A 19,123-nucleotide genomic window follows, 5' to 3' on the forward strand; every position below is an offset into this window, starting at 1 on the left:
TATATCTTTCTTTGGGTCTCTTTGGCTGTAGCTTCTTCTGTTATTTCTCTGAGAAAATAATCCATCTCTTCAAAATTTTAAAAAAACATCTTAGTGAAGTTTTACTTTTCCTTCAATAGGGAAGATAAATGTGTCCTGGTTTATTTAAATTTTATGTCACCTGGCCACATGTGATTGTTTGGCTGGGTTTCTTCCTTCTGGAAAAGATTCCTTAGCAGGAGACATAATGTTGCTATATGCTGTCAAACCTTACATCATGTGCTGAGCAGTGTGCTGGTTGTTTCTAATGCTTTGTAAAAAATAAAACATTTTTGCCAGTAGATTTATGCTTTTTTGAGAAAACACAGGGTGACATGTTATGTTGTTTTCACATAGCAGATATGTTGCCAAATTGCTCTGAGGCCAGGTTTGGATAGCAAAATTTAAAATATATGCTCACAGCTATGTAATGAACAGCTGTTGCATGGTTTCAGTCATAACAAATGAGGGGCCCAATACTGTAATACAAAAATGCATCATATCAAACAACAGAAAAAAAAAGTATTTTAAAATGTATGCAAGTTCATGCAGCATAAACAGTACACACTATCAATCGGAATTTTCTTGTTACACTTATAATGTAGATATGGGAATTATGTGATATTCTCTTTTGAGGTTTTCAAATTAGAGTTTTGAGACATCTTTCAGAGTTATGTTCAGATTTTCCTTTGACCTTTGTTATATTAAATTTCCACTCATATCTTAGAGCAGTGAAGAACATGCACCCATTCAGTTGCAGTAAGTCATTTGGTTCTTGGAAACCACATCACCTCTTTCCTGCCCAGACACATGTCAGCTTCGAGCAAGAACCCAATGCAATGCAAAGGATACTTTTCCTTCTGTCACAATAAACTCTGGGCATTATTCCAGTAAATCAGAAATAGAGCTAGTAATGTCAGTGTTCAGATTATGTCATTAAACAGTATATGAGCAGGAAGAGAAGAGAGACTACAGATTGCAGAAAAACAAGGACCATTAATCACAGAGTCCCTTGTCTACTGAAGCGCAACAAATGAGAACAGCTGGTCTCCAATAAGTCTACATGATTTTAATTGATGGAAGCTGTTAAGGAAAAAAGCATGCATACAAAGAAAAAGCATACACATGTAAAATTATTTTTTCTTTGGAGTCAATTTCAGTATTTCAGCCTTATTGTGATTTTAGCATGTCATTCAAAATAATTTGATTGATCTTGATGTAAAATTGGGTTTAAACTTATTTTAGTAAGAATGTATGATAAACACAGATTAGTGTATGTTTCAGCTAGCAGAGGGTGGAATACTAACATATCTTTACTTTTCTAACAGCTCTGTGAAGTCAAACTGTTAAACAAAAGACAAGTTTCAACCTTTCATCTTTGAGCTAGGTCTCAATTTACTTTTTTGGAACTATGAGATTAGAAACCAAAAACTGCATTTTTGATTTATGCATTCAGTGTTGCATGAAGGGATGAGAGAAAATCTACCCTTAGGTGTTTGGGGTTCTTTAATGCAGATTCTACAAAATCAATGAAATAAATACATCAAAAACTTTCTCTTTTGAGAACATCATCCTCCTGTTCCAGCCTTTGTTATTTGGTTTTCTTTCATTGCTAAGAAACTTAGTGGCTCTTACTGTGCTCTGTATTACCCATCACTGTCACTGTTGGGTATTACAGCACCATTTTTCCTTAACCATCAAAGAAATTTATGAAGGACAAGTGAAGTATTACAAATATGAAATAGTGATTTCACAAGCCAGTAGACAACAGAAAAATCATGTACATTGTCTTTCCCCCAAAGATGAGAGCAGGAGTCTGTTTTCCAACCCTGTTTCATTAATTTGCTCACCTCACTGATTTTCTGGAACTTTTATTCTTTTTTTTTTGTTGTTGTTGTGTAGTGACCTTGAGTCAGCATCAGAAACAAATTAGAAGTCAATGAAAAGTATACCGGTTTCTTCCAGCATCTTTTTCTATTTAAGGAAGCGCATTTCCATGTAATTTCCTTATCTCTTTCTCTTGGGACCAAATGTTCATGTTACACCTGTGTAATGTGTTTGATCCATGGAATTACTGTTGTGTAACATTAAAGATCCAGGCAGGGAGAAAGTGTCACTGTCAGTGATCCTTCTCCTACAGTTGAGATACTCCAATGAATTTGCAGTCAAAACCATAAAAGGGAGTTAACACAAAAGCAAGTCTTGTTGCTGTGCATTTGCCCCAGAGGAAGGAAGGTAATTTCCTGTCATTCTGAAAATGAAACAAATTATCCATAGCTCAGGCTACAAAAGTTGTACATCCTCTTGCATACTGGGATTTCAAGAGTGACTTCTGAATTGTTCTTGGGCTCCAGTAATGCCCATAATTTGCTGCAGTGTTACTGAGATAGCCTTGGAGTTATTGAGGGTAGGAATTTCAGTGTCTGTATCTTATAGAAAGTTGTAGTGCAGCTGTCTTTGTATATGTGCTATGGCATGCTGGACAGGCCAGGGCGATCTTCTGTGGAGTTGTAAATAAAAGAAAGAAAAGAAAGACATAAAACTGGGAAAAACCAAAGGTCCCGTGGCATGCTGTATTCTTTTGCTGTCCTTGTAAAGAGTTCATAATAACCTAATAAGATTTTATCTAAATACATAAATTAAATCTTCATTCAAGGGAGATCTCTGGGTGTACTAATTTAATCAAATGGAAAGCATCTAAAATATTTCTGAACATGCTTTTTCTGATTTGTTCTAGGTTCTTTTAACTGCTTGTAAATAATTTATGTTGACACCCATTACAAATGTTCATGTAGTTGCTACACTGATGTTTTTTGCAGTTGACATAAGCATTTCTTAAAAACAAGTATTTTTAATGTTGTAAGCTATTAACTACAGTTGTTATTGCAAAGTCATTTGAAATACTAAGCTCACAAGTCAAGAATGGGCCTAACTTCAGGCTTTTAGGGTTATTTCCCCTGTCCAGAAGGTTTACACAGGAATTTCTGTCTTTTTAATAAACAGAGGAACAGCCCAATTTTATTATCTTTTTTTTTTTAACAGAAAAGAAGGGAAGCAAGAAACAGACTATACTATGAATAGTGCTTTACCTTGAACTTTGTATTTTCGTTTTTAGCTCTTCAAAGGATTAATGATCGGTCCCAATTTAACAAACAGAATGTACCAATTGATCCAATGAAAAAAAAGGGACAAAACCAAAATATCTTGAGAAAGAAATCATTTTCCAGCTGCATTTCTCAAAATTTTAAGGTTTTTTTTAATTTGTTTCTTGAGGTGTTTTTTTTTGGGGGGGCGGGGGGGGGGGTTGGGTTTTTTGGGTTTTTTTTTTACTTCTTGTATTCCTGTTTCTTATTCTTGTAAGCTTCTTATGTATATAATTTCAGGTAGGGAAAACCATGAAAAATGTTTGTATCTTAAACACTTTGAAAGCAGCAGTGGACCACCACTCCAATGATATACCTAAATAATTTGATAGAAAATAGCTGCGTAAGCTTTTTTGCCTTGTCAAAATAAATAATTTTGTTAGATATCTCAGCACTATTTAAGCCCATTGGCCTTAAATGAAACTCTAAATTGAAAATGTTTTCTTAACATTACTTCTGCATAGAATTTGCAGAAATTGAAGTGTGGGTGGGAGAGAGGAGGATGTCTTAATTATATGTAGGATGTTCACAAATAGCTAGAAGTATACTTTGCTTAGGATAATTTGTATTGAAATTATAGATTAAAGGTAGAATCCTGATTTGTTTACCTCAGCATTTGCAGAGAATCTCCTGTCATTGAAATTCTTTAAATCAAGAGGTATCTTATAGTAATTTATTCTAGCTCAAGTGGGAGTTAATTTGAAGAAATCAGATTAAATCAGTATTAAACAGAAGAATCTCAGAGGTTCATTTCTTACATTCCAATCCACAAATAAAATTGTTGCTGTTGTACAAGCAGCAGTGACTGTGATGAATACTTGTATCTAAGCCAGTATAAAACAAAGACAAATAAAACTGCTCTCTGGACTGACTGGGTAAGATGAATAGTCTGAGATACCAAACTTGAAAAGAACATTGGGAAGCAGAAGTCTAGAAAGTAACTGTTGCCACTGCCTTGACTCCATTTTTCATTCACGTTTCTTTGTAAGGAACGTGTATGAGATTGCCTCATGTAAAGCAATTAATTTTACTGTCTTTCTTTAAAAAGTCAGCCAGTTAGCTATTTAAAGTATCTCCAGTGCTCTTACATCGGCCCTACAGACTTTGCATACTCTTCAAGTAAGTTAAAATGAGAGTTGAAGTTAAACATTGGAACTCATAATAATGGAATTCATCTTGTGTTTCTGCCTTCCTAGGGCTTCCTAGTATATAACAACACCCCCCGTAGCAGAGGAAATGTTGTTATTACTATGCACGGACCCAGTTCACATCTATCTGGGGAACTGCACAACCATCTGCTGAAAACACATCACATCATGTGGATGGCAGACTGCATGAATTGCTGCTACTGTGATGTTTGTTACATGTCTTACAGTGCTGATGAGTTATATATAGAGCAGGAAGAAGATTAAAGACCTCCAGAGGCAAAATAGCTCATAATTTTCATCTTTTGCTAGATCTGCTGGAAACAACTCTTTTCTTTTATTGTCAGTAGCTTTAACCTGTGCTTCTGTTTAGGCACTTCAGGTCAGCTACTTTGCCTGAATATCTGTCCAGATCTTCCTGTGTCCATATTGTGACCTAAAGCAATAACCTCAGCTTGAATATCCTCTACTAAACTGATGGAAAAGTAACATTACACTTTATCAGAGTACTGGCTAGCCAGAAGCTACCTAAATCCACTTTCAACCACTGGAGAAGGAGTGGGCACTAGCTGAGTCTGGTGTATTTTGGTTTTTATTACTTTTGTTCAATTTACCAGAAGATTAAGGAAGTATGAGTGAAGAAAAATTGTCTGGAAGTAATTTCTGCTTGCTGATGGAGGGAGAATAGGACTGATACAAAGTCATGAAGCCCTCTCAGCAGGTGTAGTTTTTTTGTTGGGAGTGAAGAAATCCTGCAGAAGTCAAGAAGGAAGGGAAGGGCTTATGCAGTGGTTTTCCCCTGTTGTGAATATCCATTGAAGGATACACTGGCCATAGAGCCCTCTCTAGAGGAATCCTTTCCAAGAGCTGCCTTGAAAGAGGACCTGACATAACATCAGACACTCACTGGAGAGTACCAGGGATGCTGCCCAGTCTATCAGGTGGCAGTGCCAAGAGAACAGCTCTTGGGAATGACCAGCAGAAGGAAATAGCATAAATTAGTTGAAAGTACTGAAAGCACCAGAGAATGCTGGAGAAAATCCCTGGAGTCAGGAAAAAAGCCATAATCGCTGCAGTAAGAAGATAGACTTCTGATAGCTATAACCATCTTAAGAAAGTGATCAGCTTTCTCAGCAGCTGAATTTGTCCACGCTGGGGCAATTCACTGTAAATTGGGTGCAAGACAGTGGCAGTCCCTTAGGAGTCACTGAGAGCAGAAGGCTGGGCCAGCACCATGGCTGGTGTGTCCTGCAGCTACTGGGCTTGCTTCCTGCCAGCAACTCATGTTCCCAAGTTAATGCTCCTTCATGTTTTATCTCCCTCTTTTCGTGTAAATTTGTGAGATTTTCATATTTCCTGAGAACTTGGACTCTGTAGTTTCTTTTGGTAGGATTCTGAAAGGGAGTTCAAGCTAATGTTTTTTTTGTTTTTTTTTCTGTAGGAATTTATAGAAACAACTCTGACAGTCAGTGCTGGGCATAAGGAATACACACTTTCTATGCTTGTTCATATTTAAGATTATCTGTATAAAGGGAAAAGTCATAGTATAAATTTAACTACAGTTTTGATGTCTGTGAATGCACGACTAAATAATTAAATTGGAATAACTGTTTCTCATTTTGACAAAAATGCAATTTTCTCTCCATCCTTCACCAGGTCTCCCTGCTCACCACCAACAATAGTGTTCCAGGAAACTTTTCATGATAAAAATAGAAAAACAAAAAATAACAAAGCAGAGACAGAAAGAAATGGTCTCAAAATTATCTTTTCTTTTTCTTAGAGGAATACAATCAACATAATAAAGATGATTTTAAGTAATCTGAGAGTTTTTAGTAATACTTTAGAAGTTAAAGCATTTTAAATTATTTTAACATTGTAGTATTCTACTAATATGCAGTGAGTTTTTGGCCATGGTTGTAAGACTCTAGAGTGCTGAGATTTTCTGAAAAATATACCTTTTCAAGATTTTCTAGTCAGAGTATATTCCTTTCTAAAATAAAGTTCAATGTTTTGAAGAGAGACAATGCCTCTTTCAGCTATTCCATTTTATCTCTTTTATTACTTACATAATTTATGTAAATAATATATTCAATTACTTACATAAGGTATGTTTTTAGGACCTTCGCAAAGTAGTTTTCCTTGCTAAATTCTGATTTAAGTGTTTCAATTAATACATCTTGATTTTTAAAAAATATCTATATCCTATAGGATATTCTATATCCTGTTTTGTCATTTAGAAAAAATGATGCAATGTTTCAGACTGTTTTGGAAGAATAGGAGCACCTTTTTGGTATCAATTCATCAATGTTTTGCTATTTCTTATAATGATCAATAAGATTAATGTTGTGGTTTGCTGCTAAGAATGTACAATGTCCACATTTCTGGCTGACTTTCTGTTAATTGATCAACATTGAGAAAATCCTCAAGTTTCCATTTAATTTTGTTGCATGTTATCTCAATCAGATTGACAATCTGATTAAACTTTGTCAGAAGCACTTCATACTGACATAATTCAGTACAACCCCTAACTTCTTAAGAAGAAAAATAGCCTTTCTTTCTTTCTGGCTTATTGACTCGTTTTCATAATGGCATGAAAAGACATCTTAATTTGCTTGTGGGATATATGACTAATAGAGTCATATAATAGAATACCTTTCATCCCCAATGAAAACTACAATATGAGACTTCATTGTTTTCTCTTTAAGAAGTCATTATGTAATTTCAGTACTTACTGAGATGGAAGATGTTCATTAAAAACCTGAGTCTTGCTTCAAAGCTTCCAAGCCTCAAAGTCAAGTTAATATTTTCTGTAGAAGTGAAAAGCCTGTAATATATAAAGCAGTTTGAATTTAATTTACATAATGCAAAATAAAATTACTTCAGAGAAGTGCAGAGTTTTAAGAGAATATGAAAATCATATGGCTTTGTTTGGTGAAGCCTAGAAATGTATTGTATTAAAATGCCTAGTAATCCCTGTGCTCTAATAGGTTTGTTACATACCTGGATTGTCTTTAAGGGAGTACCATTTTCTTGTAAGCTCACATATTGTAAAAGGTTTCGTAATGACATTTATACATTTCATAATTTGGCATTTCATAATTTTTAATAACAGTTTGGGTAAACAATAAAGACACATAGGGTAATTTTCATTGTGAAAGAAAGAAAATGCAAGGTACTTTCTTACCTGGCTGTCCAATAAATTTGGCAGAACAAAATGAAATTACTTAAGAGGAAGTAGTTGGGTTTAAGAAAACAGGCACGGCTGTGGTGCTTTTGTTTATCCTTTAGCAATACCTAATTTCTGTTGGTCCTTCACATTGTGCATGCAAGCTTAGTAGTAACTGGTGCCTGGGATTTCAGATAGGTCAGCAAGATATTAAGTCTAGTAACTTTTGGCCTAACTACTTATTAGTGGTTACTACCTTGGTCTGATTTTTCTCTTGCTGTAGGACCTTGTTCTTAAAGCATTAAGGTCTTGACATTTTAAACCTAAGGCAGACAATGGAGTACATGCAATATCTGGGAATACACACACCCACTTTGTCTGTTGGTTGTTGTGGCAGTGTGTCCTAGAGATTATGACGTGGAAGCAAATCTCAAAAAGGATGAAAAGCAGCCCAAAGCAGCCTCAAACAGTGTGTGAGGTGATGTCGAAACTTTATTCATAATCACGACGTTGAATTAATTCTTGCACATAGGAGATCAAGTTTTCTGCAGTACCCTGTAGTGGCTTGTGCTTGAATTTAACAGAGGACTGAAAAATAGCATTGTCCTAGGTGGACTTGAAGCTGCTTAGTCTTATGGCACTACTGCAAGAATTTGGAGTAGCAGCATTCAGCTCAAGTAGGGCTCACTTTAGGACTTAGGATTTTTTTTGTCAGTGACTAGTCAGCTATTATTTTCAACACTTTCAAGTCAAAATTATCTCATCTTCCTGTAATTTTACAGTTTACAGCAAACAAGTGTTGGGTGATCTTCAACATGAGTGATTAAGCTAGGGAAGTGATTAAGCTAAATATTAGTTAGGGAAGTTTTTTATGGGCTGGGACCTAACAAAACACCCATATGCTTTGCAGTGCAAGAAAGAAGAGTAGAGAAACAGGGATGCAAGAAATGAAACACCAACAAGCAAAAATAATGGACTAAATGTGAATTTACTCAGAAGTGAAGGAAATGGTGGACTAGAAGAGAAAGCAAAAGAAAGAGAGTTGTTTAGTTTAAAGAAAAAGAATTGGGAAAGATGTGAAAAACAACTTTCCATTTCAAACTATAAAGCCAAAAGGGAAAATGGTTCCTTGCACTTGTTATGAGCAGAAGAATAAAGCTCATAGCTTGAACTCCATCAAGGGTTATGTAGGTGGCATATACCTTCTGAAGTTGTTTCTGTTGGATCTTTGTTGGTCTGACTGCACCCACAATATCAGTATTATGTTGCTGCTTGAAGGCATTTTCAGTTATGTCTTCTAAAATATAGCTCCCATTCTCAAAACAATTATCTTGAAAGAGCTGGTGCTCTTTCCACTAAAGGCTCCAGAATTATTGCCAAAATTAGACAACTGATGGTAAAATTTAGCTCTGTACAGCTGGACAGAGCAAAGGCTATCTCATATTTAGGTCTCACATTAATCAACAAAACAAGATTTCTGTGAAGGGTAAGCCTTTTTCCAGGATCCATGATAACACAGTCATTTTCTCCATAAATTACAAATGTGAAGACTCCATATTTCAACTGTATTCAATCCAGTATGATGCACAAGTATAAAAAAAAAAGTAATTTTCCTCACTTTAATGAATCTAGCATTAAATGTACTGATAGTTTATTAGATACTTGGAAAACTACAGAACTATGCAAATACTGAGTATAATCTATTTGGAACCTTTTTGTTTGTTGAGAGCACTTTACAGGGAACCATTACATAAAGTATATTTAATTTGTATCATTGTTGAACAATTCCTTAAAGATTGGCAAATGCTGTACTCAGAGGACTTGACTGAGAGCCAAATTACTGGAAGATTGCCAACACCACTCTCACTCCTTTATAATAAATTCAGAAAAATTGCTGTACCATAAGAATTAATTTTTTTAATTTGCATGGTTTTAAATACTGCATGTACTTTTGTGGTGGTAGAAGGTGCTAAGGAAAAAAAAATAAAGTTTGTATATAAAAGCCAGAAATAGCCTGTTCGTGAAACTGAGTGATAAATATAATACCATACGACATATCAAGCAAAATACCTGGTTATTTTTGTCAAAATTTAAAAGTCTGTACCATGAGCTTAGATTAAGCTTCAGTCTCTGTAGGTAGCATGCATTCACTTACATTTTAGTAGCAAATGTTTTCTCATCTCATAATTACTCAGATTTAGTTTTGTTTTAGTTTATGTAATATCTATATAATATAAAATGGCCTGAACCTAATCATTTGTCATCTGTGATAACTTTTATGTATTATTATGAGAAATTGTCATGACATCTTTCCAAGCTGAGTAACACTTTTTCATCACCTTGTAATGAGTGTAGGGTTCGGTGTGTCTGTGGTAGTTCAGTTTTGATAAATGCTCTTATCTAAGGCCCTGCTCTTCTGGATGGCAAATAAATGAATGTTTTCTTGTGTGAATTATGGTATTGTATTTGTGTTGTGCAAAACATGAATCCCACTGATGTCCACAAAACTCTTTTTGACTGGATAATCTGCTTATTCTGAGAAAGGATATAAGAAAGCCTTCCTTGAGAGTCTTGAATAATATCAAAATACTATTTACATACTCATGGAGATGGACAGCCTTAGTTCAGTGCTCAGGTGATGCTTCTCTTTTGTCCTGCCCTCAATATCAGCAGGCAGGATGGCCCTGTTTTGTTTCATGTTCTCTTTTATTATTTTCCTGCACATTCTTCAGAATGCCTTCTGGGCAGGCTTTTCTCAAATTATAAAATGGAAAGAATAATTCTTTCACCTGCAAAAGTGTTAAAAAATATTGTTAATATGGTATTCAGTCAATTTTATTTTGGTTTTTTTGTTGTTGTTTTTTTTTTTTCCTTTTCCAGGATTACTTACTGCCATCTACCTTTCCAGAGTAAATGGCTTTATGTTGGAACAGAGAGAGGAAATACACACATTGTAAATATTGAGTCCTTCATTCTTTCTGGATATGTTATCATGTGGAACAAGGCAATAGAACTGTAAGTGCAGATTTTTTTTTTCATTTGTATGTGTGGCATTTTTATAGCTGTCTTAAATTTACTTTTTAAGAATTATTTGGTTGTTCAAACATTACCAGATATTTTGAAGCCTTTAATTTCAGTGAATGCATTTGCAGTATTAACTGTTTTTTACAGGACATTAGGAATTAGATTTATATTGGAGACCATGTAATTACATTTCATATAAAAGAAAAAAAAGTTGTACTGTTTAACTATGAAGTTCCATGAAATACAGAAAGCCTTTAATCACTAAAATTCAGATTTTGCTATTTTTATGAGGAAAGTTTGATCACTGTGTCTCCATCCTGTGAAGAGAATAATGGAGGGTATTTGCCCTAAGATTCTATAGAGAACTTTTCTTCATTGAACTGTGGGATCATTTAGATGAGAAGGGACAGGAGGAGGTCTCTAGACCAAGCCTCCTGCTCAACACAGTGAGAATTTGAAGGTTATTTCAAATAGATCAAAACATGAGGAAGTGATGGGAAAGATAATGAGTGCCTATTAAAAGCTAAGGAAGGTGCCTCTGTTGTGGGTATGAAATGGAAAGAGACATACAAAAATCTGGGCTACATCTATGCTTCCTGTAAGTAAAAGCCTTAACAGAAATGAAAAACTCTTTCTCTGCTGGTTCTTCTATGAAGTTCCAGCAAAAGGAACTTCTGTGGGAAAGCACAAAGTACTTCTTGCAGTTTCTGAGATGTTTGCTTAATGTTGTGAGTGACCAGTTACCTCTGGTAGTAAACTGACATACACTGATCTCAGTGAACCAAAAGAACAGTAGCTAAGAACAGGGTTCCAGGCCTGCAGTGTAACTCCAGTTCTCAAAAATTCAATCCTTTCTTTTCCCTCTATTATTATTATTATTATAGTAATCACTCTGTCCCCCAGGTTGAATTGATGCCTCATTTTCTTTCTCTCTCTCAGCCCTCACCAAACTTCATAGGCACATTTGTAAAAATCTAGATTTGCCTTCAAAAGATATAAACCCAAGGATTCAAATAGTAATCAGGATTCAGTCTGCTGGTGTATCTTTTGTCCAGTTCTCAATTTTGGAATGTTTGGTTGTTCTGTTCCTCTGGGACTGCTTGGCTCTGTTTAATAGTTTTGGCTGCAAAAAATTAATGCTGGAAAACATGTTTTCCACCAGAGTATGATCATTTTGATGAGTTATTCAGATGGAAAGTATACTAATTGTTTTCTGTTTCTCACTTTGTTTTGGTGATATTGACATATTGGAGGGCTTTTTGAATCCTGTATTTTAGAATGTCCATATTTACTACATTGAGTAGATATCATCTTTAAGCTTTTGGGAACCATATGTTTTCATTTTTTGTGCACTTGTAATTTTGTTTCCTCCAGAAATTAGGATGTTTCTATTCTGTAGGGAAATAGATCCAAAGGTTTTTATGGACTGGAAGCCTTCCACCAAGTTTCACTTTATAATTGTTTCAAAATTCTTCTGGATAAATGTTTTTAAATTATTTTAGTGGCCACAACAAACATTTTTCATTAAAGTAGAGTACAATGATGCCCCTCTTTCTATATGGAAAATATGGGCTGCTTTCTAACAAGAAATTGATCACAATTGATTTGTTGACATAGGCTAGATGCTGTGCAATATGCTCCCTCTCTAGAACCTTCAATGAAGCAAGCAGCCCTTCCTAACTATCTTCATTGTATTTTCTATGCAGTAAAATATCTAGATTTTCCAAATTTTCTCTTTCCATAAGTTGTAAAAGGTAATGACAACACAATAGACTGTGTCACCTCAAGTACTTGGAGGTGCTGCACGGTTACCAAAATAGGTTGTTCCTCTAAACAGCAAGTTTGCCATGTACTGTTTTGTTGAGGTGATCTCAGGTATTCATTTATTACTGCTTCTAGTTCTACCAGTCTTACAAGGATAAATTGATCCATGTAAGCAGTGTGCTTCTCTACAGCTCCATCCTTTCCATCCAACCTTATAATGTGGTTCTTGATATGGAGTGGAGGAAGTTGTCCTTGTAAATGTTTTGCAGGTGGACAGGGGATCCTATGTGTCTCCAGATTAGTTTCTCTGTATTAGAGGAAGAGGCTGGTGGGAATAATCATTATGTTTGCCACAGCAGCCACTTGTATAAATGCTATAGGCCCTCTGAAGTTGAAACTGGGTGACTCAGTAAAGTAATTGGAACACTCTTTGGTAATAAACTGATGTCTCTTCCAGTACTGTTGCTTTCCTGCATGTAAAATTGAATGTAGATTAGCTTTTAAAGGAAATGTTATTACATTTAAATGTACTTCATGCGGGTGAGGTTATGATTATAGACTTTTCCTTTAGAATAGTACTGAGAAAAATGTTTGAGAGAACAGTTTTATTTCAGGGCATGGATATGTTCTGATTTGATTATATTTTTAATCTCCACATTATTTTCTCATCATTTTTTAATATTTTTCACATTTTAATATTATAGAATCATAAAATAATTCATGTTGTAATGCTTCTCTGGAATTTTCAAGACCAACTTCCTGCTTACAGTAAAATCAGATTGTTCTGGGATGTATAAGTTCACAGGGTCTGTTGATGTTAGGTGCTTTCAAAGACGACAGAAAATAGGAAAATATATATATGCAAAATTCAGGAAAATCTTCAACCTTATGTAAGGGGCAATGGTGCTCATAACATTATGTTAAATTCTGAGTTAATTATAACATTTCAGAATGAGAGGTTAGCTTGAAGATATTACTATTCTCTATAAAGCTTGTAAGGAAAGGGATTACCTTTTACGCAATCATATGTCTTTCAATTTATTGGCAAAAAAAGACCAGTAAAAGCCCTTGCTCTGCTGCTCTATTCAACTCCTCAGCTTAGATGAAGGGATTAAATAAAATAAATAAAATTTTAAGTGTGTCAAGCTTGTGTATCATCTGCTCTAACAAGCCTGAAGGAGTTAATCCCTCTTCATGCGATTCTCATCCAGTTTCTAAAACTGAAAGTCTACCAACATAACTTCTCTTTCTTTTAATTGCCCCCTCTTACTTTTCACTGATTTATATCTACTTTTAATGAAAACTCCATGTAACACTCACCCTCAGAAGCAATCAAATATTTTGAGTCAGTGAGGCCTATCGAATGTCTGCAATAGTTTTTTTGTAACAGTGATTCTGTTGCCCTGAAAGACTGGGGTGAAAAGGCTAGATAGTTTGAAGACTTGAAGGGGAAACAGGTTTAGATGCAACATTTTTAGACTTTGCATATGATGCAAGAAATTTGATCACCTTGTCCTGCACAGATACTTTTACTTACAAAGTTGGCATTTGGTGCAGAGGGTTTTTTTCATTATTTTCTTGTCTATTTTTGTATCTAAAAGATCTGTAGAGCACTATTTTGTTTGAGTGTTTGTGGTTTTATGCCCTGTTCAGAAGCATCTAGTGGAGATACATGTGAAAAAGATGATTGCAATACATAGTCTATCATAAGTGACTATTATCTAAGATTCTATCATAAGTGACTATAATAAGACTATTGTCTTCTCTTAGGAGAGAACATTCAGTGAGCTTAAACAGAATCTAGCGTTAGATAGAAATTAAGGCCTGAACAGCTAATAATGCAAAGGAAACAGATTTTTTTTTTTTTTCTTTCTTTTCTTTTTTTGATTATTTTCAGAACTAAGTCATAACCAATTCTGGAAGTTACAGGAAAAATTTCCTTCTTAAATTATGTACACTGTCTGTGTCTCAGTGGACCTGTCCTTGAACAGAACTGAGAAAAAACACACACATATGGGTACCAATTCTTGTCTCAGCCATTTCTATCATCTCATGCATCATCAATACTTCAGGCCACATCAAAGCAATCTTCTCAGCTAAGAATTAATAAATCCAAACTTTTTCACTTGTCATTTCTCTGTCATGCAGCAGAAATAGTCCTTTGCCAGAGGGGTTTGAGGCTCATGATACTGTTTGGTTTTCTACTCTCTAATAAGCAAACAGTTTATCTCTTTTCCTTCCAAATGTTTGGAAACAGCTTTGGAAGAAAAAAATAGTCAATCAGCCCAGCATGTCTCCATTTACTCCAACTACAATGAGATCAATTTTCACAGCATGATCATACATTTGGGAAGGTCATCTAGTGTTGGAAAGGAAAAGAAGGTCTTTATATGTGTCCTTTGAACTCCAAAAATGAAAAATCTGCATTGTAAGCCCCCAGTAAGGTTCCAGTGTTTTAACAGCCCACTAGCTAATGAATGAATCACTGAAACTTGCCAAAATTTGTGGGATTTCAAGGATCAAAGAACTGGGCAGACTGGAACTCAATTATGACAGAGCCATAACTTGGTATCTCCTTTCTTAGCCCTTTGTTTGCCCATCCCCATTTCCTAAAATGGAAATTCAGAATCAGTAGATCCACAGCAGTGAGGGAAAGCAGTACGAGGGAGAAGTAACAGTCTAGAAGAATCTGCTACCCTCTCTGTGTGCAGACCCAAATGGAGATAGTTATTAGTATAAAGAAAGCACAATTTTAAAAGGTTTTCTTTTTCTGGGCATTTCAGAAAATACGCCAAAGAGTCAGAGCTGCATCTTGAGGTTGAACTGATTCTTGCTTACTCCAACTCCCACCTTTGATCGACATCATATAAATAGTGTGTCTAACTTACTCATTCTCTTAAATTTCTCTATGGCTCTACCAATGAAAAGAATGAAAAGAAGGTCTTAAAATTCCCTGCAGCATTGCACCTTTATGGAAGGCAGAACTGTGGATGATGTCTGACTCCTGACACTGAAGAAGTATTTGTCTATGCACATGTTTTTTCCAGCACTGCCACATTCAGTCAACTTCATAATAATAAATATGGATGTTTTTCTTTCTTTTTCCCCTCTCCTAACTGCTTCTCTCACTTTCTAACATCAGATTTTTATCCTTCTCAGAAATCATTACAATACTTCTCCAATTATGCAGGCTATTTTTCCTTTCAAAGGGAAAATGTTTTTGATTTTATTCTATTTTGTCATAGTGTACTTTTACCTGCATTAAAGATTGTCTTGGTATTTGAAGTCCTTGTGACAGTATTTAAGTCACTTGCTTTCTCAGAGTGCATAAAACATTCCAGCATGATTAAGGAATACATCATCTATGTATTTTCCACATTTTGCTGGGTCCAGGTTGTAACATTGCTGAAGACTTCTTTTTGAGCTTTCTAATTTTATGATAAAATAATCAAATAAAAGCTTCCACCCTTACAAGTCTTTTGAAGACTGTTTTATAGTGACTGCTATCTTAATTCCAGTCCAGTTCTTCTGAGTAAGAGACATGTCTTACAGCATAACCACTCTCTCATTTCCCCAAATGAATATACACCGAATAAATTAATTGCTGTTGCTGTCAGGAGCAACTTCTGATGAAGTGCAAAACAACTCAAAGTATCAATGTCTTTTTAGCAAATGCCTAGTTTTAGTTCTTCACAGCTGTCATGGGAATCTTTGGTTCCAATTTTCAATTCTGCAGTCTGTTTTTTTGTGCTTAAAGGTCAAGGAAGACTATGAAATGTTGAAAAGTTCTGTATCATTAGCTCATACTTTTTTCTTGCTGTGTTGAAGTTACCTTTCATTTCAGAATTTTTTTACTGCAAATCATTGCTGATAGTTTTTAGACTTGACTTTCTTTTTTTCTTTCTGCTGAGTATTGACTTGGATTTGTGTTTTATCTTTTTTGTGTCTTTTCAGAGCTTTTATTTTCTCAGTCATTCTCATGTATTCTAACTGCTATTTGGAAATGAAAACTTCCCTGCTCAACTATGTCACTTCTGCCTTATTTCACCTGCTGATTCTTCTTTATTTTTCCCTTTATCAGGGAATAGGATCTAGTTAGTTTTTATGCAGCTCCCCAAAGCCATCTTGAAAGAATGCCTATACACAAGTATCTGTCATCAACAGTAGAGTGCTTTATTCACAATGGCTTCAAATCTGATTGGTTTTCCAGCACCTCTTTCTTCTTTCCAGGATCTGTTGGATCTCTGCTTTTGTATTTAATATAATTCAATGGTGGGTTTTTATTTTGTAGGCAGTTCCACAATGAGAGTGTCCAACTCTCCGACCTTCTTGACAACTTTACTGTAATAGCAATGAGGGGAAACAGAACATTTTATGTATACAAAAACAACTTGAGGCAAAATGGAGTTTGTGTGTAGACATTTCCCCATACAGTATAATTTACTGTATGAAAGCAGTAATTACTGTATCTGTAGCTCTGATTGTGTTTCATGGGTTCTATAAAATAATGTTATTGATATAATATATTTAGCTAAATAACTGCTTTGTTTAATCCTGCATGTAGTGCAGTCATGATGTCTACCCTCAAGAGAAATTGACTGTACAGTCTAATGCCTTGCTCTTCTTTTACAAACAACATTACCCTAGGGCTCCAAAAGATTTTGTTGTTATTTCTATTTATACATACCTTCCTTGAGGAGACAAGGAGATGCAAGAAGTGAGGCACTGATCTGCCTTTGGCAGACAGTTCCTGGTCATAGTGTGGCACAAAGGACAAGGTTTGTGTTCCTTGTCACAGCCCTGTGCCCGAAGGGAGATAACATTACTTCAGGAGAAGCAAACCAGAGAAGATTTATCATGTCACTCCTTCTGTATCCCGCCATCGGGCAGGCTCAGAGCAATAAGCAAAAGCTCTTGCAGAATTGAAGAAGTTGCAATGCTTTCACACACAGCAATGCTTTCCTCCTTGCTCCACCTTTTGTGTCACTTCATCCTCCCACAAACATCTCCCACAAGATGGGACTGTGCATGTTCATCCAAAACTGAACACCAGACTTTATGCTTGCTGCATCTTGTGAATATTCCTCCTTATGTAGTCCAAAGAGGAATCACTTTTGACGCAAATACTTTACTTGCTGTGTATAAAAAAAATCAATGTTTCTGGGACTGCCAGGTATAGGCTCTACACTTCCAAAAAGCTTCAGGAACATCTGTTGTCACCTGTGTGTGATCTTGTCTGTGATGGAACATTAGATATATAGAACTATTTGAAAAGGATCCTGCTTTCCTCACAGAAGCCATTTTTAACTGCCAAACTTAATAGACTCTCTACTTACTTTTACCTTTGTATAAACAAAGCTGGCCTCTGTTAAGCGATCAAGGAAATTGTGGAGGTTGGATCCTGGCCGGCTGAGAAACGTTCATCCAGCTGCTCTCTCACTCCCCATCCTCAACAGGACAGGGAAAGAAAATAAGATTGAAAAGTTAATGAATAAAGGGAAAATCACTTACCAGCTACTCTCAATGGGGAAACCAGACTTGACTTGGAAAAAATTAATTTAATTTATTGCCAGTTAAAATAGAGTAGAATGGTGAGAAACAAAGACAAAAACTAAAGCTCCTTCCCCCTGAATCCTTATTTTTCCTAGATCAATGATGTATGTGTGAAAACTAAAGAATGGTTTGTTGAGTCTTTTGATGGAGTGGCATACCTGACAGTCTTATATGTAATAGAAGTGAAAGAAAAAGGAAGAAGCCAGAGCAAGGCAGGTGTTATACAAAACAAATAAATTATTAAAATGACAAGAAGTAAGGTAATATGAATGCTAAGAGTATACCTATATCAAATATAGAGGAAAAACAATGGGGGAAAATAAAATCTCATACATTTAGTGTACAGACTGCTGTGTTTGATATCAACTCTGCTGATAGTGTATATAAAGCTGCTATTTAACAAAACTAAAGAAGTAACTAGATGCATAATAATTAAATTACAATATTCGTAAAAGAAACAAAAAGTGCCTAAGAAAAAAAAATACCCAAACCCTACAATATTAATACAGTGCAGTAAATCCCAGGATCCCCCAACTACAATGAATTCAAGAGGGAAATTGAGGAGATTGGAAAATGTATTGTATTAGTGAAGGGTTCCCCTTCAGCTGAGGTTTAGCATGGAAATTTGAGGCTACACCCTGCCAGAATATAAGATAAAAATAAGACTGGTAGTAAAGGACAGGGGTTTTATACCATTTACAGAGGAACAATGAGCTTGTGTGACTATGAAAGTATACTTAGCCTAAAGAGTAGAGGACAGGTCATGTAAGAATTTGCTTCTACCTAAAGAGAAATTGATACATTCTTTGGTAAGCAATGTCATATGTATCCTTCAAAGAAATTGATTGTACAGATTTATCTAAACTGTTCCTGACTTTTAAAATTAGTAGGTACAAAGAGCTGACTAAATGGAATCAATCTTTACCTTGGAAAGACAGTGTGCTTTCTTCCTTTCTCCCTCCATTTGTCATGATTTTGCCATTATCACTGGTCATGTACCAAGACTGGAATGGGCAAGCATCCGACCATGCATCCTGGTTGGGTCAATGACCTGGGATAGCTGCCCAACCCACTGTGCTGTGTCAGCCTCCATGTGCTTCTGCTACCATTTTGTTTGTCCCCAGCTTTCTGGGGAAACATATCTGATGTTTGCTTGCCTCTGCTCCCTCTTATATCATCTGTCTGTGGTTCTTACCTGACTAAAAAGTGAAAATTTTTATTCTGTGTCTTCTCGTTTTTTCCTCTTGTTTTCCTTCCTCCTTTGCCCATCACTGCATAGGCAGCTTACACTCTGAACAGACCTAGTTCTT

At 35.6% G+C, this 19,123-nt stretch overlaps 1 protein-coding gene across 6 annotated transcripts in view; it reads left to right on the plus strand.

The window, feature by feature from the left end:
* The window catches only part of STXBP5L (syntaxin binding protein 5L), a 182,436-nt gene that overhangs the window by 76,184 nt on the left and 87,129 nt on the right, over positions 1 to 19,123 (plus strand). For all 6 annotated transcript variants that reach the window (XM_021549139.3, XM_021549140.3, XM_021549141.3 and 3 more), the window contains exon 5: positions 10,353 to 10,487. In XM_021549139.3, coding sequence (XP_021404814.2) covers positions 10,353 to 10,487 — 135 coding nt within the window. The remainder of the gene's footprint in view (positions 1 to 10,352; positions 10,488 to 19,123) is intronic.

This window comes from Lonchura striata, chromosome 2 (assembly GCF_046129695.1).
Source record: "Lonchura striata isolate bLonStr1 chromosome 2, bLonStr1.mat, whole genome shotgun sequence".
Lineage (NCBI taxonomy): Eukaryota > Metazoa > Chordata > Aves > Passeriformes > Estrildidae > Lonchura > Lonchura striata.